The sequence below is a fragment of the Dendropsophus ebraccatus genome, chromosome 7, assembly GCF_027789765.1.
Source record: "Dendropsophus ebraccatus isolate aDenEbr1 chromosome 7, aDenEbr1.pat, whole genome shotgun sequence".
NCBI classification, from domain to species: domain Eukaryota; kingdom Metazoa; phylum Chordata; class Amphibia; order Anura; family Hylidae; genus Dendropsophus; species Dendropsophus ebraccatus.
Genome location: NC_091460.1, coordinates 112,892,851 through 112,919,729, shown reverse-complemented (window position 1 = coordinate 112,919,729; position 26,879 = coordinate 112,892,851). Strand labels below are relative to the sequence as shown.

At 43.0% G+C, this 26,879-nt stretch overlaps 1 protein-coding gene across 11 annotated transcripts in view; it reads left to right on the top strand.

Annotated features, from left to right (window-relative positions):
• Nucleotides 1-26,879, top strand: part of WDFY3 (WD repeat and FYVE domain containing 3) — a 230,262-nt gene that overhangs the window by 69,023 nt on the left and 134,360 nt on the right. For 10 of the 11 annotated variants that reach the window (XM_069978200.1, XM_069978202.1, XM_069978204.1 and 7 more), the window contains 4 exons: nucleotides 18,532-18,742; nucleotides 19,266-19,389; nucleotides 22,953-23,062; nucleotides 25,277-25,438. In XM_069978200.1, coding sequence (XP_069834301.1) covers nucleotides 18,563-18,742; nucleotides 19,266-19,389; nucleotides 22,953-23,062; nucleotides 25,277-25,438 — 576 coding nt within the window. In that variant the 5' untranslated portion in view covers nucleotides 18,532-18,562. Of the gene's footprint in view, nucleotides 1-3,047; nucleotides 3,090-18,531; nucleotides 18,743-19,265; nucleotides 19,390-22,952; nucleotides 23,063-25,276; nucleotides 25,439-26,879 lie in introns of those variants that run through there. The other variant, XM_069978205.1, reaches the window with a different exon arrangement.

The window sequence follows — 26,879 nt, the reverse complement described above, 5'->3', positions numbered from 1 at the left end:
GATAGGACATTATCGCTATTATCCAGCAATTTTGGCCTGAATTAGATGTTGGGTAAATATAAAGATTAGATAAACAAATGTTTTAAATATTATATTTGGCAGGTATGGTTGGTCTGTGAAACCTTCTGGGAAACTATCCTAAAGGCCCTATTACACAAAGCGATTATCGGACGTATTTGGCCGATTATTGGCCATTACGGCTGGTAATCCATTCGTGTAATAAAAGGCAATGATCAGCCGACATGCACAATGTCTGCTGAACATTGTCTTTAAATGTCTTTCAACGTATGTTGAAAGACAAGCGACGTGGAGAGCAACGATCTACTGAGGTCAGGTGACTATTATGCATCATGCTCGACCTCTTTCACCAAAGATATCATCTGTTTGGGAGAGGCCCATACACCTTAGATTGACGGCCGAATATGTAGTGTAACATGCAGGGATGTTTACTTCTGAAGTAAATCATTGGGGATACATTGAAACCTAGTAGATGTCATACAGAACACCACTGTTTTAATTCAAAATCCGATAGAAACACGGATTTGTGATGATCAGTAGCTTCTACTACTTTTCCCCCATTGGATTCAATTGCAAATAAAATGTGACAAAACTGGGACATTCTGCAGTTCTATAAAAATCCCAAATCTGCATCTCTTCAGTAACACTGCAGTTTTCTGCTGCATTGTGCAAATAGGATTTTAATCTCCTATTCGCTACTCTGTAAGATATGGATTCTGCACTAAGTTACACCAGCAGACAAAACTCTAATGAAAAGGCACATATGAACGTGAAGATTATTGGAATTAGATTTTTTTTTTTCTTTACTTAAAGGGATTGTCTACTGTTTGTTAGAGGGATTCCAGGACAACAATATGATCACAGGGTAGCTTGCTCCTGAGTCCTCCAACCATCATAGACATAGCTCTGCTGTGCATTCTTGTGTTCTGAATGAAGAGAGGAAGGGTAAGATGCTGCCAGACTAATGGAGAGAGGAAGGGTAAGCTGCTGCCAGACTAATGGAGAGAGGAAGGGTAAGCTGCTGCCAGACTAATGGAGAGAGGAAGGGTAAGATGCTGCCAGACTAATGAATAGAGTAAGGGTAAGATACTGCCAGACAAATGGAGAGAGGAAGGGTAAGGTGCTACCAGACTAATGAAGAAAGGAAGGGTAAGATACTGCCAGACAAATGGAGAGAGGAAAGGTAAGCTGCTACCAGACTAATGGGAAGAGGAAGGGTAAGATGCTGCCAGACTAATGGAGAGAGGAAGGGTAAGATACTGCCTGACTAATGGAGAGAGGAAGGGTAAGATGCTGCCAGACTAATGGAGAGAGGAAAGGTAAGATGCTGCCAGACTAATGGAGAGAGGAAGAGTAAGCTGCTGCCAGATTAATGAAGAGAGGAAAGGTAAGATGCTGCCAGACTAATGGAGAGAGGAAGAGTAAGCTGCTGCCAGACTAATGGAGAGAGGAAGAGTAAGCTGCTGCCAAACTAATGGAGAGAGGAAGGGTAAGATGCTGCCAGACAAATGGAGAGAGGAAGGATAGGCTGCTTCCAGACTAATGGAGAGAGGAAAGGTAAGATGCTGCCAGACTAATGGAAAGAGGAAGGGTAAGATGCTGCCAGACTAATGGAGAGAGGAAGAGTAAGCTGCTGCCAGACTAATGGAGAGAGGATAGGTAAGCTGCTACCAGACTAATGGAGAGAGGAAGAGTAAGAGGCTGCCAGACTAATTGAGAGAGGAAGGGTAAGATGCTGCCAGACTAATTGAGAGAGGAAGGGTAAGATGCTGCCAGACTATTGGAGAGAGGAAGGGTAACCTGCTACCAGACTAATGAAGAGAGGAAGGGTTAGATGCTGCCAGACTAATGGAGAGAGGAAGAGGAAGATGCTGCCAGACAAATGGAGAAAGAAGGGTAAGCTGCTGCCAGACTAATGAAGAGAGGAAGGGTAAGCTGATGCCAGACAAATGGAGAGAGGAAGGGTTAGATGCTGCCAAACTAATGGAGATAGGAAGGGTAAGCTGCTGCCAGACTAATGGAGAGAGGAATGGTAAGCTGCTGCCAGACTAATGGAGAGAGGAAGGGTAAGATGCTGCCAGACTAATGGAGAGAGGAAGGGTAAGATGCTGCCAGACTAATGGAGAGAGGAAGGGTAAGATGCTGCCAGACTAATGGAGAGAGGAAGAGTAAGCTGCTGCCAAACTAATTGAGAGAGGAAGGGTTAGATGCTGCCAGGCAAATGGAGAGAGGAAAGATAAGCTGCTACCAGACTAATGGAGAGAGGAAGGGTAAGATGCTGCCAGACTAATGTAGAGAGGAAGAATAACCTGCTGCCAGACTAATGGAGAGAGTAAGGGTAGGATGCTGCCAGACTAATGGAGAGAGGAAGGGTAAGCTGCGGCCAGCTCTGCTAAAGGGAATTTATCTTTGAGACTAAAAGGATCAGGCAGTTAAAGGGGTTATCCAGCGCTACAAAAACATGGCCACTTGTCTCCAGCTTGAGTGGGGTTTGGAACTTGGTTCCATTGCATTAAATGGAGCTTAATTGCAAACCACACCTGAACTAGAGACAAGAGAGGGGGGGGGGGGGAGTAGCCATGTTTTTGTAGTGCTAGATAACCCCTTTAAAATCCAACATGTCTGATCCTTCTCCTCCCCTGTGACATGGACTGACAGGAGGACCCCATACACATTAGTCTTCAGTTTCACTCCAGTGCCAGTACAGGAGATAGAAAACATTATACACCTCCTATTGAAGTCAGTGGGTACTCAATACCGGCCCCTTATGTGCTAGAGAGGCCTTTGTGCTTGAGGTGCAGGCTTCCACAGCGCCCCCTATTGCCATGCTTGTGTCATAAGTTCTATATATTTACATACATATGATCAGGATATATAGTGTCCTGATACCCAAGCCAACAAGATGTTCTATACTGCTTAAGCATGGTGAGGGGCGGAATACTGAGGACTATAGAATACAGAAGGAGGCCTGAGCTTACTGTGCTCGGCCTCAGATGTTTGAGGAGCCCAGAGATTACCTCATGATAGCACGGATAGAAGAGAGAGGAATCCCACAGGTTGAGATGACCGGTGTAAGTGCCTCAGCTATTCTATTCACTACCAATCTATTAACTTATCTGCTCTTTCATGGTAAGGGAAGAACTCTTTGTAGTCGCTCTACCCTCTGGCTATTAGATGAGGGTCCTTTCATGTGGACTTTCATCGGATAGCTTTAAATTCCATGATCAGGGGTAAACAGATGTTTTAACTGTTTAAAGAATTTATGTGAGTTTATAACATTGATGGCCTATCCACAGGTGTTGGCACCCCACCAATTAGCTGTTTCGCAGAGTGACTACACTTGCACACATACATAGTAAACAGTGCCAGAAACCCTGCACCATCTTAGCTGCACCTTCACTACAGAGTAGATGGTGCAGGGCTTTTGGCACTATTCCCTGTGTATTAGTGTAGTGCCAGTGTGGTCGCTCCCCTAAACAGCTGATCATTATTATGAAACCAGACAACCCCTTCCAGATACTTAAGGCCGGATTAGGGTCCATTTATGCTGCGTTTACACTAAGCGATAATTCGCCCAATCGCTCGTTTAACGATTTTGAAGCAACAATTTGTTTTTCATAAGGATGAGCGTTAAAACGAATAAATTGGTAGAAAAATCGTTAGAAAATTCGTAAGAAAAATCGTTATTGGGGTCGTTTTTAAGATTGCTTAAGCCCATCTTTCACATAGGGTTAATCTGTTTACACGAAGCGATCTGTGAATTTTTAACGAACGACTATTCGAGAACATGTTGCAAGATCAAAATAAACAATTTTTCGCTCGTCGCTTGATCTTTTGCTGTGTTTACATGGAGCGATTATCGCTCAAATGCGATCGTTATTGCGAAAATTCGAACGATAATCGCTCCGTGTAAATGCAGCATTACACAGAAACATTTTCTGACAGATTATCTGCCAAAGATTTGAAGCCAAAGCCAGGAATGGATGAAAAGAGTAGAAATCTCAGGCTTTCCTTTATGCCCTGATCTCTGTTTATAGTCTGTTTCTGGCTTTGGATTCAAATCTTTGGCAGATAATCTGTCAGATAATCTTTCTGTGTAAATGGACCCTTATGCTGGGTTTACACGGAGCGATTATCGGGTGAATTTTCGCGATAACGATCGAATTCAAACGATAATCGTACGTGTAAACGCGGCGAATGATCGAAAAATCGTTCATTTTGATCTTTTAACAGGTTCATAAATCGTTCGGCGATCGCAATAAATTCGCCGATCGTTCAGTGTAAACAGTCGTCGCGCAATACTCCGGCCGCCCCGCCCGGCCCCCCGCTCGCAGCCCGGCCCCCCACTCATCCGCAGCCCCCGCCGCCGCTCCGATCGCCACCCCCGCCGCTCCGATCACCACCCCCGCCGCCGCTCCGATCGCCACCCCCACCCGCCGCCGCTTCCCTTCAGCCAATCAGTGCTGAAGAGGAGCACTGATTGGCTGAAGAGGAGCCGTTTGAAATTCCCGGCTCATCTCTTCAGCCAATCAGTGCGCTGAAGAGGGGAGCCGGGGATGTACGAAGACCTGCTGCGGAGCAGGTAACGTATGTTCTTTGGCGCAGCGGTGGGGGGCGATCGGAGCGGCGGGGGTGGCGATCGGAGCGGCGGCGGGGTGGCGATCAGGGCGGCGCAGGGGGCTGCGGTTGAGCAGGGGGCTGGCCAGGCTGCGGGCGTGTGATCGCAAAACGATTTTTCCAAACTATATATCGTACCGTCTAAACGCTGATCGTTATAAAAAAAAATCGTTACTTCGAAATCGTTACTTCGAAATCGTTAATCGTACGATCGGGCCAATAATCGCCTCGTGTAAACTTAGCATTACACGAAGCGATTATGGTTCAAAGATTTACTGTAACAATTGTTTGCTACCGATAACTAGCGCTTTTTTTTTTTAGCCAACGATTCTGAGGTTATTACATTCACTGATTACTGTTATGAACGATCGTTTTCACGTCGTTATATGGTCGCTAATCGTTCCTCAGGACAGCCCACACGTGTTTTATCGGCGAACCACTTATTATACGAACAAATATGCGAGCGGACTACCAACGTTAATTTTTCAACATGTTGAAAGACCAAAATGAATTGTTTTTCATTTGTCATTTCATTGTTGGGTGTTATTTCACGGACAGATAATCGTTAATTTCGATCGTTTAAGCGAATTATTAAACCATAATCGTTCCGTGTAATAGGGCCTTTAGGATCCTATTAGATGAAGCGAATTTTAGCGAGTAGCGATAAACTATCACAAACGAGATTGTTTATAGTTAACCTGAAATCGTTCACCATATTATGGTCCTTTTAAACGGAGCGATAATTCGCCCAATCGATCGCTTTATGATTTTGAGGCAAGGATTTGGTTTTTATAACGATCAGCATTTAGACGAAAAGATAAATCGTTTGAAAAAATCATTATTTTTGCGATCTTTTTAAGATCGCTTTCAGCCCATCTCACACACAGGGTGAATCTGTGAAAGACTATTTACACGAAGTGATCTGCAAATTTTCAGCGAACGACCAATGACGATTTGAGATCACGATGAACGATTTCTCACTCGTCGCTCGATCTTCACTGTGTTTACACGATCGTTCTCACGAATCTTTCACCTATAATCGATTTATGTAAACGCACCATTAGACAGAACGATAGTCATTAGTTACGGTTGTTACTACGATAGTTTACTCCATCTGAACCCAGCAAAAGTAGGAACAATTTGGAATTACACGATTGAACGATTAGTGATCGAATGTGGAATTAAAGCGAATGAAGGTGGAATTACAGCAAACGATTAACGGTTTTATATCAACGATCGACGACACATGAACAATTTTTCAATCATTGCCTGCTATTACACAGGGCGATTTATTGTTTAAATTTATATGATTTAACGATTTTCCGAACGATAATTGTCCCATGTAATGGGGCCCTTACAGTTCACAGCTATCTCACAGGGGTTTGTTTTGTCTTCCTGTAGATCTATACTGTGTTATGATCTAACTCACAAGTGTCAAACTTATGGCCCTCCGGCTGTTGCAAAATTACAATTTCCTTCATGACTGGACAGGTGAAGCTTTGCCATAGTGGAAATTGTAGTCTACAGCTGGAGTTTGACACTCGTGACCTAAATGGACTTTTTTTAAAAATATTTTTTGACCTTGTAGTTATAAACCGACGCAAAGTTAACAAACACTCATCTTTTCTGCCCGCTTTCCGTTTGGTCTGTTCTGGCATAAAAAAAAACTGAAATGAACTGATCTCAGTGCCCTTTTAGTCTTTTTGGGGCAGATAAAAAAAAAAAACTTCTGTTAAAAAAAATCAAAAACGGATGTTAAAAGAAAAACATTTTTGTTTGCGTCAATTTGTCATGGTTTTTGAAGGGTGAATTCATGTAGATAAACAGATCCATTGAAAACCGGGTATTACATTACACACTGAAGCATTTTTTTTCTTCTTTTTTGTGGACACAACATTGTACAGTAGTTGACCACATTTTTGTGTATGTTAAAAGTAACAATTTAAAAAAACTGACTGCAAAACGGAGTGTAAACCCAGCCTTATCCAGCTTAGAAAACCATGGCCAGAAACAGCACCATTCTTGTCTCCAGTTCAGGTGCAGTTTCCACTTAAAGTGACTGTACCACCAGGCCCAGGCTGAAGCACTGGAGGGGGGCCGACCCACCCTTAGTGGGAGGAAACCCTAGCCCCTCTATGATAGGGTTCCATTGATTCTAATGGAGTGACGTCATGGAGGGGCTGGAGTTTCTTCCCGCTAAGGGAGGGTCTGCCCGCCTCCAGTGCTTCAGCCTGGGCCTGGTGGTACAGTCACTTTAAGCTCCATTTACTTCAATGGAACTAAGCTGCAAAACCTGCACTCAAAACTGGACACAAGAGTGTTGCTGTCCCTGGAAGAAAATGGCCATGTTTTTTCTAACACTGGAAAACCCCTTTAAAGGGAACCTGTCACCCCCCGTGCTGGGGCAGAGCCCGGCCGACCCCCCCGGTGCAGACCCATATACTTAGCGCTTCCACAAAGTCCCGGTCCCGGAGCCTGTCCCACCGCCAGCAACGGGGAATTCTCGGCGGTGGGACAGGCTCCGGGACTGGGACTTTGTGGAAGCGCTAAGTATATGGGTCTGCATCGGGGGGTCGGCCGGGCTCTGCCCCGGCACGGGGGGTGATAGGTTCTCTTTAAATATACTACAGTAGCATGAAGATTTAAACCATTTGAGAGCTCCTGGCAACGCCATGAATGATGATGCCAGGAACTCTAAAGTCTGTTCCGTTGCACATAGCTTGTAATTATGGACCATGAACGCAACGTGTGAATGTCGCCTTATCACTAGGTGCCCATTTCCATATCTGCTAGGCCGGTCCTTTCCATGTCCTTTATTTGCTACCATTAGGTCTCCCATCTATCAGTTGCTAAAATTTGTCTAACATCCCAGAAGAATTGGCTCCTACTTCACTTTAATAGATTTTTTCAGATTATTACCTTGGTTTATTGCCTCAAACTATTTGAGGTTTAAAGCACCAGGAAAGCGTGTGAGTGACAGGAGCTAGTAGTGCCGCATGATGTGTTCTCTCTGAAGATGAATTAGCAGCTAACACTTATTCTCTCTGCCATAGTCCCTGTAGCCGCACTGACTACAGCTCACAATGTGGACCAGTCTATCTGTCATGATGGCGTGTCATTGATTTCTACCAGTTAGTGAAGTGATTGCATTCTGCGTTCTCCATCTGAACAGAATGTGAACAAATTCACACACAGCAACACTTCAAAGGAAGAAATATATATTACCATTTGCTTTGGCAATTCCCACTCCCTACCCCAAATCAATCTCTTGTTTTCAGATTGAGTCTACTTTCCATACTACTAAGGCTAGGTTCATGCTACGTTTTTTTCATTTGTTTTTGCATTAAAAAAAAAAGTTGCATTTTTGTACATCCGTTTTGATCTGTTTTTCCATAGACTTTCATTAAAGAAAAAAAAAAAAAAGATTAAAACCGCAACAACGTACACAAAAATAAGGTCACTTTATTGTGTGTTAAAAAAAAACGGATGCGTTTTGATTTTTTTTTTTTTTTTTTTTTTATATAATGGAAGTAAATGTAAAAAAACGGATTAAAACAGATGCACACAAATGCATCAGTTTTTTGGGGTTTTTTTTAAACGTGGTGTGAACCCAGCCTTAAATTTGTCCATGCGTATTTTGTGTGGTTGCAGGTTTACTTCTTTGTATGTCATGATGTTATTTACTGCCAGGGCAGCAGTTGGTGATTGGAAACACTCATCTCCATTCCACTCTCTACAAAGCTAGGGAGGTTTTGTATGGGGATTAGTTACTGCTCTGGACAGTTCCTGACATGAACAGAGGTGGCAGCAGAGAGTATTGACTGGAAAGAATATACCACTTCCTGCAGGACATACAGCAGCTGATAAGTACTGGAAGACTGGAGATTTTTAAATTGAACTAAATTACTTATCTATGTAACATTATGACACCAGCTGATTTTGAAAGAAAAAAAATGTTTAAGTATGGCCGGGTTTACACTATGTTTTTTTTTTCCATCCGTTCAAATGCATCCGTTTTGATCCTATTTTCAGTTGACTTCCATTACAAAAAAAATGGATCAAAACGAATCCGTTTTTTTTTTTTAACGGACACAAAAATGAGGTTGACTACGTTTTTGTGTCCGTTAAAAAAACTGATCTGTTTTGATCATTTTGTTTTTTTAATAATGGAAGTCAGTGGAAAAACGGATGCACACAAATGCATCCGTCTTTCCATCCATTTTTAATTGTTTTTTTTTCTTCAAAAACTGATGAATAAAACAGATTGCAAAAACGTAGTGTGAACCCAGCCTACCTCTCTAATGTCTGTGGATATGAGTATGTACAAGTTAATGATTCATTTGCTTTGAAGGATTTTTGCCCTATGTAGATACAGCGATCAGACACATTTTGAACGACCAGCGCCCCTTTTTAATGAATCACGTTGGACAAATGTGCATTGAAATCTGCAAGGACATTTTAGCCCTTGAAATGGGTAAAATGCTTTAATTTTTTTTTTCTTAATGTTCTCAAGTTCTGCTTTTGTCTGGCAGAGGCTGCCGGCATTCAGCAGTCATTGCTATGGTACTGCAGATGACTTCAGCTGTTCTATCAGATTGCTGGCACAGAAATGCATGGAGGAAGCCACTGTGTGGGCTCTGACCTGACACAAGTATGTGTTTGGGCGGATGGAATGGCTATGTTCTTAGAGGAAGTCACAGTCAGCTGTTGCTTATGCCCATCGTATTAGTAGAATATTGCATTTCATGCAGCAAGCAGATTCTGTGAGCGGACGAGGCAGTAATACATAAATTATATCCTTTTATTCTCCTCAGCAAAGCTGTTTCTATAAGGCTGTTATAAAGCTATGAAAGGACTCCTGGGTCCAGAGATGGTACTGCAAAATACCCATGAATTAGTAATCCAGTTATAGTTGACGTGTGTGTAAAGTCACTTTCGGAGATTTTTTTTTTTTTTTAAAGGGGTCAGCCATTTCATAGTAAAATAGTTTGTACAGTATTAGTAAATGTACTCACTGCAGCTCCTTGTCCTCTAGGCTGTGCTCTCCTGCTCTGTGGTGATTCTGTCCATAAGATGGTTGGACATGGAGGAGCATTTGACTATGCCCTGCCCCCAGTGTCCACCACTAAGCCTGTATATGCCTATGAAGGATGCTGGGGGAGGGGCATAGTCACATGTTCCTCCATCCTCAGCCATTTTGTGGACAGAATCACCACAGAGCAGGACAGCACAGCCTGGAGGAGGGGAGTCTGATTTTAGCTCTATGAGGTACACGGGGAGATGCTGTCAGTAAGTGCAGTGAGTTCACTTAGTACAAACAGATATTAGTCCTCTAGGTGCTCCCCCAAATGTATATCAGAAATCATATAGTTCAAACCAGAATAATGCACAGTAGTTGCAGGAAAGTGACTAAATTTAATAATATATGTCTTGAAATAATGACAGTATAAAAACCAAAGTCCGTTAAAGTATAGAAAAACAATACAGGGACTGTTGATAATGTCATATTTTGTATATCTGAAGTGAAGCTATTACAATATGGCACTGCCCATCTAAACACATAGAGATGTTTACATTCCTTAAAGTGACTCTGTACCCACAATCTTTCCCCCCCCAACCACTTGTACCTTCAGATAGCTGCTTTTAGTCCAAGATCTGTCCTGGGGTCCGTTCAGCACGGGATGCAGTTATTTTCCTAAAAAAAACTACTTTTAAACTTGCAGCCCTGTGCCCAACAGCCGTGGCTTGGAGTATCTGTGCCCTAACTTTGCACCACCCCTCCGTCCCTCCTCCCCACCCTCTTCACCATTTTTCCTACTCCTCTGCAGTGAAAACTGCACAGGTGCCTTATGGATCCAGCCTAGGTGCCGTGCTGACACAGGTGATGAATAGTAGAAAATCTGCCTGGAGCATTCCTAATGATGAGGAGGGCGGGAAGGAGGGACATAGAGGTTGTGCCAGCCTAATGCATACACAATCTAGGCCACGGCTGGCACAGGGCGGCCAGTTTAAAAGTTGTTTTTTAGGACAATAACTGCATCACCTGCCGAACGGACCCCAGGACAGATCTTGAATTAAAAGCAGCTATCTGAAGGTACAAGCGGTTTTTGGGGGTCAGATTGTGGGTACAGAGTCACTTAAAATCTAATGTAAGTAAACACTAGTGCTATGCAAGTAACTCTTTTCATACCTCAGCCAATGAAGTACTGACACGAGCCTTAGTATAAACATACATGCCTCCAGGATATATATACTGGCTGCCATCTTTGAATAAACAAGATCCACTTTGACCATCAGTGTGTCAGGGTGTTTGAATCTTCCGTGCATGAGATAATATTTTTAATTTGTGCTTCGGAACAGAAAGTCAATATAACAGTACTCTTGAGTAGTGATGAGCGAACATGTTCGTAAATGTTGGTATGTTCGTACGAACATGATGCTAATTGTTCGTGTTGCAGATCATGAAAAATATGTTTGTTGATTGAAGTGGTTATAAAGATTATTTTCAAATATATTCAAACTTGCAAACGTACGCAGCTGTGTAATTTATGCTTTGCACCTGTTAATCTGTACGCAAGTGCGTAACTCTAGACTGAAACGTACGCTTTTAGTGTATGTTCTCTATTTGTTGATGAAAGTTCACACGAACCGACCACGATCAACCGACATCAGGGTGTTCTCTCATTGCTACTCTTGAGGTGCATCCATTTCAGGCCCTTATGGATATGAAATCTGAATTGCTCATATAGCAAACATAACCAGTTGAGGATAAAGTTTGTTTGCTTCATATAAAAATAATGATCTTACCTTACTGTTCATATGCTCTGTCTGATATAGGTCAAGCTGAGTGTAAGGGTTGCCTTGCAATCTCTACGTCAGAGAGTAAGAATGGTAATATTGGGTGCGACATTGGTTATCGATAGCCGCCTCATCCAAAAGTTGATAGAATGTATTGTGAACAGTGATCATTCATTCGAGCCTCAATGCTCGTTGCCCATGGGGTGAAATGGGAACAGACAGGGCAAACAAAACATATAGTTCTGTTGTCAGTCCCATTGTCTGTAATGATGGAGCACTTCTCTCCCACACAACGTGGATTCCTCCGTCTGGCCATGTGATGTACTAGTGCTGACAGCCAAACCTATACTGTAATATGTGCCAAACGTGTTTCAGGGCGATTTTTTTGCCCCTTCCTCAGGGGACAAAGAATAAAAGTTAAGTTTTAGAGGATAATGGGTAAATTTTGGCAAGATGTACTTTTGTATGCAAATTGGACCTTCTGGTCATCCATGGCCTTTTCTTGTCTTAGTATCTAAGGGGGAAATTAAAATCCATCTAAGGGGGTTCAGGAATTGTAAAAATGGGTGAGAAGAACTCGATAACTTACCAAACCAAGGTGTGAGTTTAAGGACTCAAGTACATGGAAAAATTATCATGCGAAAAATTGTTATATTGTTCAAATTTAACCTAATAATAATCTTCCCATGGGTATGCAGGCAACGATCAAACAACTAACGAAAATTTGTTCCTATGTTGTTGATCTTATCTTTTGAGCTGACCATAAAATCATTGTTAATTGTTCGTGAATAGTTCACACATCAATTGTTCATAATAATGATCATTCGTATACTAGAGTATAAGAATGACCGTAATTGCGGTCGTAACTAACCACTATCATTCCGTGTATTATGGTGACTGATTTTAGGTTATTCCCAAGACTGTTTGCAATTGTTAATCGGTAAGAACGAAAAATCGCTTTGTCTAATATGACCCCAACAGTTGCTTGGCTTATGGCAAGAGATGTCACTAGGGGTAACGACAAGTCCAGATATGGTATCGGTGTCTCTGCTGTTGCGGACACATTTTGATGGCATCTGCCCTGAGGTGTCTGAGCCACCAGACCTAAGAAGGGCAGCTGTCCCTGCACAAGCCCTATAGTTGCTCTACACATCAATTGCATTAAAGGAGAAGTCCAGCTAATTTTTTTTATTAAAGTATTGTACTGCCCCCCAAAAGTTATACAAATCACCAATACACACTTAGTACGGGAAATGCTTATAAAGTGCTTTTTTTCCCTGCACTTACTACTGCTTCAAGGCTTCACTTCCTGGATAACGTGGTGATGTCACTTCCTGGATAACGTGGTGATGTCACTTCCTGAATAACATGGTGATGTCACTTCCTGGATAACATGGGGATGTCACTTCCTGGATAAAATGGTGATGTCACGACCCGACTCCCAGAGCTGTGCGGGCTGTGGCTGCTGGAGAGGATGATGGCAGTGGGATGCTCAGTGTCCCTCCAGTGCCCTGTGTCCCTCAGTGTCCCCCTGCCATCATCCCCTCCAGCAGCCACAGCCCGCACAGCTCTGGGAGTCTGGTCATGACATCACCATGTTATCCAGGAAGTGACATCACCATGTTATCCAGGAAGTGAAGCCTTGCTGCAGTGGTAAGTGCAGGGAAAAAAGCACTTTATAAGCATTTCCTGTAATAAGTGTATATTGGGGATTTGTATAACTTTTGGGGGGGTAATACAATACTTTAATAAAAATTTTTTGCTGGACAGCTCCTTTAAATCCCCTGATGCGTTTTTGCTGGGGTGCTTAAACCCAGCTTGTTTAGTTGGAAATACAATAGCATTTAGTCAGGCTAACCAGAACATAGACAGTGGTTACAGAATGCTGCCCTTTTACCATTTATTACACTGTACTAAAGGAACGGACGAATTACTGTCACCTTTGCTCTCGATCAGTGGCAATAAAGTAAATAAAAATGTCACTTTTTTAGTTAATTTTTTAGATTTATTGTCTTCTTGATAATAGTGCACTTCAAAAAGTCTACATTCTGCTCCAAGGACTCTTTTTAGGCAATTTTTAACTATGTAGAGGATTTGCTGACTCGCCCCCTTGTGAGTTTAGCTCAGAATAGAAACCTTTTGGGGAGATTTATCAAACTGGTGTAAATTAGAACCGGCTCAGTTGCCCCTAGCAACCAATCTGATTCCACTTTTTTTTCCTCACAGACTCTTTGGAAAATGAAAGTTGGAATCTGATTGGTTGCTAGGGACAACTGAGCCAGTTCTAATTTACACCAGTTTGATGTCCATAGGTAAAAAATAATTCTTCATGTGTTTTTATAGAAGCCATGGTGTGAATTGAGGACCGCAATGGTAGTGTGATATGATCTGTTCTGTCTTCACTTCGACCGTCGTCACTTTTGAGAACTCTTGAACAAACCTGTCAAACGTATTGATTCGGTAACATTCTCCAAACCTGAGCTCTCGCCATTTGATTCCTGGGGTTCTGGTTTTACCCTATTTATTCTACCAGTATGTACAGTATTAATATCTTGAGTATATAAGGATCATGGGTTGTACATTGTACTCTGGGAATAGGTACAGGCGTATCATGGACATGAAACGTAAAGGAGTGAGCCCAGTTGGATGTTATTGGTAGTGTTCTTCAGTAACGCAACAAGTCTATCATCAGATTAAGTATAATTATAGCAGACCTTAATAAAATAACAAGCCTTCCTGCAGCAGACATACTGCTCCGTGCTTTTCCAGACTACGAGGACTAAAAATATCATGCAGACCAGTTGCTGCCGCCCACTCTTGTCTTCAGATGTCGTGTTTTAAACATTATAATTAATTCTGTGCTATTATTCACTTATCTCCCCACATGACTGTAATTGTGTACTTATGGTAATTAGGCAGTGTCTTCCTTCTATTGTCTTTTCAATTGCAAATTTACCTTTAGAAAGGCATACCACTTGTTCTAATACAGGCCAACAGAATAGTAATACATTGCAGTATGGCTAGTTTATGGGTGCAATTTAAACATGATTTAAAGGTGAGAACATTTCTACATTTGAGGCATTAGCATTACACGTAGTATATAAAGTAGTTTAGGTCCCTTTTGTTGTACCTTGAGGATTGCCTTTGGTTACACTGCTGCTGCTGTCTTGCTGTGCTTGTGCAGATGCTTCTATAGAAGTGAGTAGGAGCCTTTCTGGTCATTCATAAAAAAAAAAAAAACAATGGGGGAGATTTATCAAACATGGTGTAAAGTGAAACTGGCTCAGTTGCCCCTAGCAACCAATCAGATTCCACCTTTCATTTTCCAAAGAGTCTGTGGGAAATTAAAGATGGAATCTGATAGGTTGCTAGGGGCAACTGATTGTCATCCTGCTGCGAGTATGTTAAACTCAGCGCCCTTATCCACTGCAGCCCCGGAGCATACGCTCCTGCTTACTTCGGAGCCTCCCAGCGGCCAGCCAATCAGTGCGCTTCCCCACCACAGCGCGCTGATTGGCTGACCTCCGGGAGGACCCTATAAGGGGTGCCATGTTTTGCACCATAAGCTCTAATTTTGGGCCCCCCTTGGACTGCCCATAGACCTTCATACCATACTAGTCTCCACTCACGTCATTAGTAAAAATGTACGTATTTTAAGAAAAACATGACGTGCTAGGTAGTAATTATAAATCCCATGTAGGTCCAGACAGATGAGAACATTTGAATAATCAGACACATGATCATTTACTTCACTTCTCGGAATATTTTTGCTTTGTCAAGTATATTTTTGTCCTAAAACCACAGTGATTCTGCATTTAACACTTAAATGTAAAGCCATTACAGTAATAATGTGCGTATCTTATCCAATCCTATGTGAGTGTTATCACCTTTATACCTTGACATAAGTAACAGACTTATTGGGGTCTTATTACACAGGGCGATTACGTGCCCAATCAGGCAGATACTGCTCTGTGTAATAAAGACAGTGATCAGCCGAGAGACCAATCGTCTAGCAGAAAGCTTAAAAGTCATCGGCTGCTGACCATACACCGCTTCATGTAATAGGAGGTGCATGGTTCGAGGCTGAGGAAAGAGTATAGAAAATAATAACGTTATACTTACCTGTCTACACTCCCCATTTCTTCCTGCCTGTTCCTCGCTCACCACAGTCACCGTTGAGACTTCCTAACCAATTTGTGCAGTGACAGACCGCTCAGTCAATCACTGGCCGCAATGGCCTCAGAAGTGTTAGCGACAGCTGCGGTGGGCGGGGAACAGGAAGGAGGACAATGGGGAGCGTGGACAGGTAAGTATAACTTTATTATTTTTTATATACAGCAAGGGCTGCACAGAGATCTCTTAAGTATGTCTGTGCAGCCCTTACTGCATGATCATCGAGCCGTGTAATAGGTCCAGTAAGCGAGCACCGATCTAGCAGATCGGCAATTGCTTATATAGAAAATTAGGATGTGTAATATGGCCCTTAGAGTGGACTCTTTAACAAATGAGATCCAAACTTCACCGACCTCTCACATGCCTATGTATTTTCAAATGCCCAAGAATCTGAGTGGACTCTTTTTTTTTTTTTTTTTTTTTTTATTTGGTGTAGCGTCTGTATCCTGACTTAAAAGTGCTGGTTCATCCTCCCTTATTTCTTGGAGATAGTACGTATATATCTTACGTTCAATAAGAAAAGAATCCAAGAGAGTCCTGTGTGTTCATCTTTGAGATTTATTGGCTATGACAGCATAATTTAGTTCTTGTAGACATGCTGAGGGGCTCTCAGCGGGCTAGGATATTAGCTCTTCTTTTTGCCGTGGTAATGGGCTGATGAGAAGACGTACATTATTACGGACTCGCACTCCGCTGTAGGAATGCCAAGAGTTGATATCACTATAACACATTTAGAAGAATGCAACTAAAATAATAATTTACATCAAGCTGGAATTCGCTATAGGGAGGCGCACATTAGCATTTACATTACATATGCTAAAACCTTTCCCTATTTTAACTAGTTTTTAAGTGGTATGTGTTCCTTGTTATATGTCCTGAATATGAAGTTAGAAAAAACTGGGGATCGTGTGATTGCTGTTTCCGCATAGTAGAGTAATATGTGGGGAGTATATAGCTCCTATTTCGTCAGGCCGCACTTATACTAGAGAACCTGTGGGGAAGCAGCTGTTTGGGTCAAATGTAACGTGGCACTAAGTCATGTCCTGGGCAGAAGTTAAGCTTTTATTACAGCTCTGCTTGATCCTAGGCAGCTGCTTTTCCTCAGGTATCTTCTGCTCTCTTAGAACTCTCAATATGCTCAACACCTTTTACACCAATCTTGGGGAAACATCTGCCCTCCGACTACTGTGTGATTTATAACAGGATAGCGGCAAATTCCAAATTGCTAACATCAGGAGTTCCTACATCTGCCTGAGAACTGGGTTCAGTATTATTACTTTATACTCATATGTTAGTAATGGCGTCTTGAGAATTAGAATTTTTTTTATTTTTTTTGCAGGAACTAGACTTCTCTATGGGTTGTGTGATATGATTTGTTACATACCAATAGGGCCATGGACCCTTTTTTTCTTTCTAATCAACTGGATTCAGAAAATTATATAGATTTGTAATATACTTCTATTTAAGAATCCCAAGCCTTCCAGTACTTATCAGCTGCTGTATGTCCTGCAGAAAGCGGTGTATTCTTTCCAGCCTGACACAGTGCTCTCTGCTGCCACCTCCAATCCCCAAAGAAAACCTCTCCTGCTCTGGACAGTTCCTGACACAGACAGAGGTGGCAGCATTTCCTTTTAACATGAATAACGTTGAGATGCAATACCACACACATCCTGTAGGCAAGTGTGGCACAGTTTTTGAAATTAGCCTTGTTATGTAACTCCTGGACAATTCCTTTAAGGAATGAGTTGACAAAGCTTTAAAGGATCATTCTTTCTTTTGACATCAGGAAGCCCTGCATTAGTGTCTCTATATCTTCTCTACATGTAAGAGTCCTGTACACCTCCTGTATAGTGGGTATGTTTTTTTCTAGTTCTTAAAAGTCTGTTTTCAGCATCCATCCAATGCATAAAGCCCAAAGAAGTTGTATGGTACCTAGCTAGGTAAATATTTCCAGTTCCTAGTTGATCATGGGCAGTCTACTGAGAGTCCGCACAGTGAACAGGTATCACTTTTGAAAACACCTAGAAAGTACTTGTGTAAAGCTAAAGAGGCTTTAAGAGAGTACTTTTTTTTGGAGATATGTCAAAAGTTTTGATCAGTTGGGTCTGATTGTTTAGGCCGTGATCGATAAGGAGAACCAGCTTTCTCCTGGCACTGTGTTATGTGAACTGGACAGCCGCATAATGTAAGGGTACTATTACACGGAACGATAATATGCAAAGAGGATTACATACCTATCCAGGTTGCAGGGCTCCTCTTCTTCTGTGCTTCTCCCTGGGTCCCGCGGGCTGCAGCTTGAGAGCAGCCTGTCTCAGCTCACAGGCGCTCAGCCAGTGATTGGCTGAGCGGCCTGTTAGCTGAGACAGGCCGCTCTGAAGCTGGAGCGGGCGGACCCGGGGAGAAGCACAGAGGAAGAGGAGCCTGCTACCTGGACAGGTAATGTATACAGTTTAAACAAGGGCTGCAAGGACATCAGTAACTATGTCCCTGCAGCCCTTGTTAAATGATTATCGGGCCGTCTAATAGGCCCAGTGAACGAGCGCCCATCTAGCAGATCGGCGCTCGTTTACAGGTATTATCGGGCCCCCATCGGCCCGTATAATACCACCCTAAGTCTATGGGGTTGTCCAGGTTGGATGGACACAGAGTAGGGAGAAGAATGCATGGCCATCCTTTCCCTACTGGTTCTCCTGATAGGTTGCGGTCTGATCACTCATGTCTCTTGTTTTCTAATGACAAGTACACTTTTTTTTTTTACCATGGATGACTTTTACCAGCAATCTAATATGTATGAGAGTATCCTGACTTGTAAATACAGTATATCATGGTTTCCTCCTGTTTTATAGTATATGTATATGCACACAAACACAAACCTTCAATACAGTCTGGCATTCAATGAAACAAGTTTTCTTTATCTTTCTATAGGTGAGAGGGTTGCATTAACAAAAGTGCAACCATGAATATGGTGAAGAGAATTATGGGCCGGCCTCGGCAAGAGGAGTGCAGTCCGCAGGACAACGCACTTGGCCTGATGCATCTAAGGCGGCTTTTTACTGAGCTTTGCCATCCTGCCAGGCACATGACTCAGAAGGAACAGGAAGAAAAGCTTTACATGATGCTTCCAGTATTTAACAGGGTAAGACTATTTTTTTTTTTTTTAAAGCTGCAGTGTGTAATACCATTGTGGAGAACTTTTTTTTTTTTTTTTTTTTTTTTTTAACGGGAGTAGAATGTGCTGTAGAATATGGAATAGGGAACAATATAGATAATTAGTAAATTTAAATAATATCTGCTTCTTGGCAATGCTGAGGTCTAATTGATAGGGACTAGAGTTGAGCAGATCTGTCAAAATGTTTAGGTTCGGCAACAATATCCAAACTTGAATGCCTGACGTTTGATTCCCCGTGGCTGCAGAAGTTGGATGCCGCCCTAGGGAGTCCTGGAAAACATGAATAGAGCTATAGGTTGTATCCATGTTTTCTTGCCAGCCCTAGGGTGGCATCTAACTTCTGTAGCTACAAGGAATGAAACTCTGAGCGTTCGGGTTCGGACAACGTTGCCGATCCTGAAAATTTTGACAGGGTTGCTTAACACTAATAGGGGCACCTGGGATAGCCCGATTAAATGTAATGTATTCTTTTTACTATTTTGTCTTTTAGGTTTTTGGAGGTGCACCTCCTAGCACGATGACTGAAAAGTTCTCGGACCTTTTACAGTTTACTACACAAGTTTCCAGATTGATGGTGACTGAGATACGGAGGAGAGCATCCAATAAGTCCACAGGTTTGTTGTCAGAAAATATCGTGATTGGGTTCCATTAAAACAATTCAGCATAATATCAACCAGACTCTGAAATCTTCTTGACTGAATTTTACGCTCCTCAACATTTAGGCTATGTTCACACTACGTGAACACCCGGCCGTTCCGTGACCCTTAAGTACTGCCTGGGTGATCTTTTAGCGCGCGCCCGCATCAGAGCTTCCCATAGCCCACAATGAAGCAAGCGACCGGAGCCGCTTGCTTCACTGTGTGAACTGACAGGTCTTTCTGCGGCCGGAATTCACTGAATTCCGCCCGCAGAAAACTGACATGTCAGTTTTTTCCGGCGCCGCATGGGATCCCGGGCGGAGCGCATACAATGTGTGTACGCTCCGGCCGGGATCCCATTGAAAACAAGGCTATGTTCCACCCCTCAAGACTACGGCTGTAGTTCTGGGGCGAGAACTACGGCCGTAGTTTTACGTTGTGTGAACATAGCCTTAAAGTTGAAGCGCCAATAAGATCAAGCTGTAAGGTTGTGGAAATCAAGCTGGCGTCGCTCATATCTGCAAATGATTTAAACTTTCAAGCTGCTCCTATCTGTAGCAGGTAAGGGGGTTCAGTGGTACAAAAAGACAGCCATTTTTTTGCCACATGAATCTTTAGAAATGGGATCAATTTAGTAAAGTATGAATGTGTGTTCCCTCCTGGTTGTCAACATACCAAGTTTTGTCACTTGTCGCCACCTGAGAGGGACAGAATCCTTAAACTTAAAAACCTTGGGTTATCACTACGCATGTTCACTGAGATGTCGGAGTTGTTCAGTGTTGCTTGTCCATATAGTTGAGTTTATAGAAAAGGAGCTAAAATAAATATTGGGTGGTGCTTATAATGTAATAAAGCAGGCAGAAGAGTAGATAATGCGATTGCTAGTACAGTGGTACCTTGGTTTAAGAGTAACTTGGATTAAGAGTGTTTTGGTTTAAGAGCTCACAGTTTTTCAAAATTGTGATTTGGTTTAAGAGCATTGCTTTGGTTTAAGAGCTCCCTGTACTGGGTGGGATGTGGGGCAGGGGCATGGCCTGAACAGGGTGGTCTACAGCACTGTACTATGACCCAGGAAGTCTCCCTCACCTTCCAAATCATAGCAGATCCACTTCAGGCTGGGGCTTGCATCAGAGGACAGGACTGTGGGGGTAATTTCTTCCTTTATCCCCAGACAGAGAGTACTGCTATACTGTGCCCACATCTGCCCTGCTAATTCCTTTATGCTCCCGCAGTCTCTGTTAGCCCTTGTGTTTCCCATCCTCTATAATGTTCCTGCTATAATGTGTTAGCCCTTGTGTTCCCGTTCCTGCTATAATGTGCCTGCACTCACACTCAGCTATACACACTGCTGCTATACTGTGCCTGCACTCACACTCAGCCATTATGGGGATCTGCAGTTCCATCCTGTATCTACAAACTGCTGCTGTTTCTTCAGGTTTATGCAGTTACTATACATTATACACCACATGCTGATTGCTCTACAGTACAGTAAATTATAATATCACATATCCAGTGTTTTCTAAGGGTGGTATTACACGGGCCGATGGGGGCCCGATAATACCTGTAAACGAGCAGCGATCTGCTAGACCGTCGCTCGTTTACTGGACCTATTACGTGGCCCGATAATCTTTAAACAAGGGCTGCAGAACATTGTTACCGATGTCCTTACAGCCCTTGCTTAACTATATACATTACCTATCCACGTTTCAGGGCTGCTGCTGCGGTCTTCTTCTCCACAGGTCCCGCGCGCTCTAGCTTCAGAGTGGCCTGTCAGCTGACAGGCCACTCTGAAGTTAGAGGGCGTGGGACCCGTGGAGAAGAAGACCGCAGCAGCAGCCCTGGAACGTGGATAGGTAATGTATATCGTCAGTCGCCGGCCACGCACCGCTATTACACTTAGCGGTACGCGGTCGGCGCCCAACGAAAATAGGTCCAAACCTATATCAACGATCAGCTGATGATCGTTGTCATCGGCTGATAGTTGTATTTATTACATGGAGCGATAATCGTCCGAATAGGGCCGATTATCGTTCCGTGTAGGATGAACCCGAACGCTCGGCATCGGATTCCCGCTGTCTGCCCGCTCCGTGCAGCGGGCGGATACAGCGGGAGGGCCGCCTGGAAAACTGGGATACAGCCTATGGCAGAAAGCGGGAATCATTACCGAGGGTTCGGGTTCGTACCATCCCTAGTTCCGTGTAATAGTACCCTAAATCTTTGTTTCATTTGTTTTACATGTTATTCAGAATAAAAAATCATTATTTTTGGGGTGTGGAACAAATTGTCTGCATTTTAGTGATTTCTTATGGGAAGTTTTGCTTTGGTTTAAGAGTGGATTTGGATTACAAGCACAGTCCTGGTACAAAATTATGCTTGTAATCCAAGGCACCACTGTATAGTGCCGCTCACCGGAGGCAGTCGCATGAAACTATGGTCTGTCTGTTGCGCTTTCACAAACTAGGTCACCGATATTGGTTTGCCGAGGAAGAAAGCTGTGACATCTCTGAACCTGATGAAGAGGGTTGTCCCTCAAAACACATTGTCTACCCAAAAAATATACTGTCATAATTTGGCTCGTTGAATTTCCTGGAGCTGAACTAAATCTTCTGATACTGATCAGTGCCTGTGTCTCCACAATTTTCACACCTTTTTCCCTTTTGCCCAAATATTTTTTCGCGACCGATGACGGCAAGAGGTATTTAGAGGTGTACCTGTGCACAGATGGATCATGAGTAGAAATGAGCGAACCAGGTTTGGGTTCGAGTCAATCCTAACCCGAACGTTCGGTATTTGATTAGCTGGGGCTGCTGAACTTGGATAAAGCTCTAAGGTTGTCTGGAAAACATGGATACAGCCAATAACTATATCCATGATTTCCACATAGCCTTAGGGCTTTATCCAAGTTCAACAGCCACCGCTAATCAAATGCCGAAAGTTCGGGTTCGGATCGACTCGAGCATGCTCCAGGTTCGCTCATCTCTAATCATGAGATTAGAAGAATGAAGCATAGTGATCCATTATGTGCTGCATGTGAAATTGGACTTCCTATACTAAACCTATGGTTTTAAACACCAGGCATCATTAGAAGATGCATCGGGCTATGAGCCAGACAAAGTGTGACAAAGTGTGTTGGCGCGTTTGTTGTTTATGAAGCTCCTATGTTTTTAATATTTTGGTTTAATTTTTTTATCATTTGCTTATCAGTGATTTCCATAATTCCACAACCTTTTGTAGTCTGTGTTGCAATTTAAATATTAAGGAGTTTATGCATCAAAGAAAACTCAGATTTCAGGAACAGATACTTGAATTGAAACAGTGGATTAGCGCAGAACTGTATAGTCTCCTACCATGTTTATGTTGGAAGACCTGGTATAGAAACATAAAAAGTCTTTGTCGTCGATCTAGACATCTATACAGACAGTCATTCAATCAATCATAACCTAGATCCTCCATGTCTGGATCTGTGTCTGTAGACCATAAAGATTGTGTTTAAATGATATGGAACAAATTGATCATGTTCCATCCATCTCTTTTTCTAGAGGCTGCAAGTCGAGCCATAGTCCAATTCCTTGAGATTAACCAGAGTGAAGAGACCAGCAGAGGTTGGATGCTCCTTACAGTCATTAATCTCTTGGCCTCATCGGGGCAGGTATGTGCTTTTTCCTTACCCCAACAACAGGGCTACATAACCCTGTGGATTGGTGTTGATCCGACTGCTGGGACACCCACCAATCCCCAGAACATAGTAAAAGTGTGGTTCCGGAGAGTGTCAAATGCAGCGCATGGCAACATCTAGAGTGATTGTTTGGATGGCTTTCCCTTCCTTTTGCCAACACCTTTTACTTTAGGTTTAAAGGGGTTATCCAGCACGGCAAAAACATGGCCACCTTCTTCCAGAGACAGCACCTCTCTTGTCTCCAGTTCAGGTGTAGTTTGCAATTAAGCTCCATTCAGTTCAATGGAAGTGAGTTACAAAACCCCACCCAATCTGGAGATGGAAGTGGGGCTGTTTCTTGAAGTGGCCATGTTTTTGTAGTGCTGGGTAACCTTAAATCCACCATATTGGACTTGTCTGTAAGGCAATATCGCTTGTTGATCTTTACCTCATCTCAAGATGGTCTCCTGTGGTAATCCAAGGCACCATTATTGCTTGTGCCATACAATAAAATCCAATTGTACCCTGTCACTTGTGCTGTGTTATCTGTTGTTGATATGGCTATTAGAGATGGGAAAACCTCGAGCAGTGGCTGAAAAAGTTGGATGCAGCCTTAGGGCCCTATTCCACCGGACGGTTATCGTTCAGATTATCGTTAAATCATTTGAATCTAAACGATAATCGTTCGGTTAAAATGCAGTTAACGATTAACGACTGAACGAGAAATCGTTGATCGCTTTAAAAGACCTGGACCTATTTTTATCGTTGCTCGTTCGCAAAACGTTCGCATTGAATAAGACATCGTTCGGTCATTCGCAATAGATACGAACGCAATAGCGAATAAATAGCTAAGCGAAAACGATCGCAATTACGATCATAAGTAACGATTATCGTTTCATGGAAATGAGTGAACGTTTTCAGGTCTTTCGCAATAGCGGTCGTTTGAGATCGTTAATCGTTAACGATTATGCAAACGATAATCGTCCGGTGGAATAGGGCCCTTAGGGAGTCCTACAAAACAAGGATATTGCCATAGGCTGTATCCACATTTTCCAGGCAGTCTTAGAGCTGCATCCAACTTCTTTAGCTGAACCCAAACCTCTAATGGTTATATTATACTGTAGTTGTGGATGACACAGCTATGCATTACAATAACAAAAGGCAGATCCTTTAAATAGGTCGAAATTAGTCAGAATACAGGAAAATTAAAAGGGTTATCCAGCGCTACAAAAACATCATACCAGTGCTGTAGCCGCGACTAATATGCTGTAGCCACGACTGGTATGCTCCCCGAGCTGCACAGTAGATCTATACTGTGCTGCTGGGAACCATATCAGCACAATTGTTCTGATTGGTTCCCTTTAAAGGGGTAGTGCGGCGGTAAAGAATTATTCACAGAATAACACACATTACAAAGTTATACAACTTTGTAATGTATGTTATGTCTGTGAATGACCCCCTTCCCCGTGTCCCACCACCCCCGCCCGTGTACCCGGAAGTGTGGTGCGCTATACATACCTGTCACGTGCCGACTCGTCTCTGATCTTCAGTCAGTGACCCTCTTCTGCCGGCCACCCTCTGCAGCGTCATCTGATGCTCAGCCGCGATTGGCTGAGCATAACTGTGCTCAGCCAATCGCGGCTGAGCACAGTTGTGACACGGAGGTGGGGCGGGCGTCAGGGATTCGGCCGGCCGTCCGAACATGACGTTTGGCACAAAATGGCGGACGGCCCTCGACACGGATCAGGTAATGTATAATGCACCAACACTTCCGGGTACACGGGTGGGGGTGGCGGGACACGGGAAGGGGGCTATTCACAGACATAACATACATTACAAAGTTGTATAACTTTGTAATGTGTGTTATTCTGTGAATAATTCTTTACCGCCGCACTACCCCTTTAAGAGATGTTTGCCTTTAGACAGCGTTCTACATGGTCTTTTGCACAGTGCTAAATTTTACAAGCTGTAGAACCACATTCTATAGAAAGTGTATAGATGTATAGAAAGCCATGGGATTTGTTGAATTATCAGTACAGACTGTTTGTAGCGTCTTTATATAATCTAGGTAGTAAATGGACACTAAATTGCCAAGCCGTCCGTTACATAGAAAATCAATGTACAATTCTTTTTCCAATTACAGAAGCTGCATCTTGTAATGTATAAAATGGCTACCATACTGTATAGATTCTCCTTTTCTTCCCTTAGAAAACGGTGGACTGCATGACGACAATGTCGGTGCCCTCCACCCTGATTAAATGCCTCTACCTGTTTTTTGACCTCCCTCATGTGCCTGAGGTACCCGGAGGAGCAGAGAATGAGCTTCCCCTGGCAGAGCGCAGAGCCTTGCTGCAGAAAGTCTTTGTACAGGTACAGAATGAATTTCCATTTACCTTACAGCATCAGGAAATAAATACATAATTAAAGTGGATCTCCAGAACGACCGCGTTATTCTGTAAGCTTCACTCATTTTTAGGTTGTGTTCTTTATTTATTTCAGTATAGGACAGTTAAGATAATGACTGTATTCGAATTTCTGCACCTCTTAAAGGAGATGTAAAGGGCCGGACATTTTTTTCTGTTTCAATATATTTTATTAAGTTCTTTCCATTTATTTTTTTTTAACACAAACAAAGTAAAACAAACAAAATACCATCTTATTTGGTTACAGGGCCGGACATTTTTTTCAGAAGAGCCGGGGAGGAGGTGGCTGAACATAACTACATGGACCTACCTCCCTGGCTCCAGAACTGTCGGCCCCTTAGGTTCCCGATCCGTCTGTTCTGAGCGGGGACCAGGTTTGGACATGTCAGCCCCGCTCGGCCAATCAGTGGCCAAGGTGGGACCCTGTTATGGTCACTGACTGGCTGAGCGGAGCTGACACGACGCTCAGACCAGGAAGCGGCCAGGGGTCCGGTAACTGGAGGGGCCGACAGCAAACACCAGCGATGGAGCCTGGGAGGTAGGTGCATGTAGTTATGTTCAGCCGCCTTCTCCCCGACTCTTTTGAAAGAAATGTCGGGCGACTGATATCTTCTTTAAGGGCCTATTATGCAGGTGCCAATATTGTCACATGTAATAGACCAAGGAGTGAGTCAGTGGTCATTATCAGCTGATAGTATCTCAAAGGGAAATGGGCCTGTTTAGTGTTAGGGTCACAACCAATACAAGGGCACCTCACCTTTAAAGGGGTAATCCGGTTAGGTAAAAAATATTTTGAATCTCCCACCCCTGTTGCTAAAGACATAAACTGTGTCCCTGGCCAGCTGTCTCTGCACTCTGTAATGCTGTGAGGGTTAATCACAGTGAGGTCAGTGGCAACTTGACCTTAGACTAAACCTCCTGGCATCACAGAGTGCAGAGACAGTAGGGGTGCCATTTACATGAGCCATCCTGGAAGGGAGGGGGAAGGAGGGAGGTAAGAGCGGAGACTGAGTTAACAGCTGGCACTCTGTGTCTTTAGCACAAAGCAGCAGGTTTAGAACTGGGAGGAGACTGAAAATATAATAGCAAGTATGGAACTATTTGTTAGACTCTAGGAGGGGGGGATCATCGAACCTGACTGGATAACCCCTTTTAATAGAGTTAAAAAAATTCCATATAATCAGTGTCTACATGTCATTTAGAGTGCTTTTTATGTGTTTCTGTGTTTTTGGTGTTTGTATTTAAATGGTCATCGTCGTTTCAACAAACTTTGCATAAATCTATAGTTGAAGGAAATGTAAGAAACTAAATAAATCATTATGAGCAGGGGGTGGAGGGAAACTAAAATGACTCTATGCTTACCACCCCCTGTGCCTGCACTACACTGC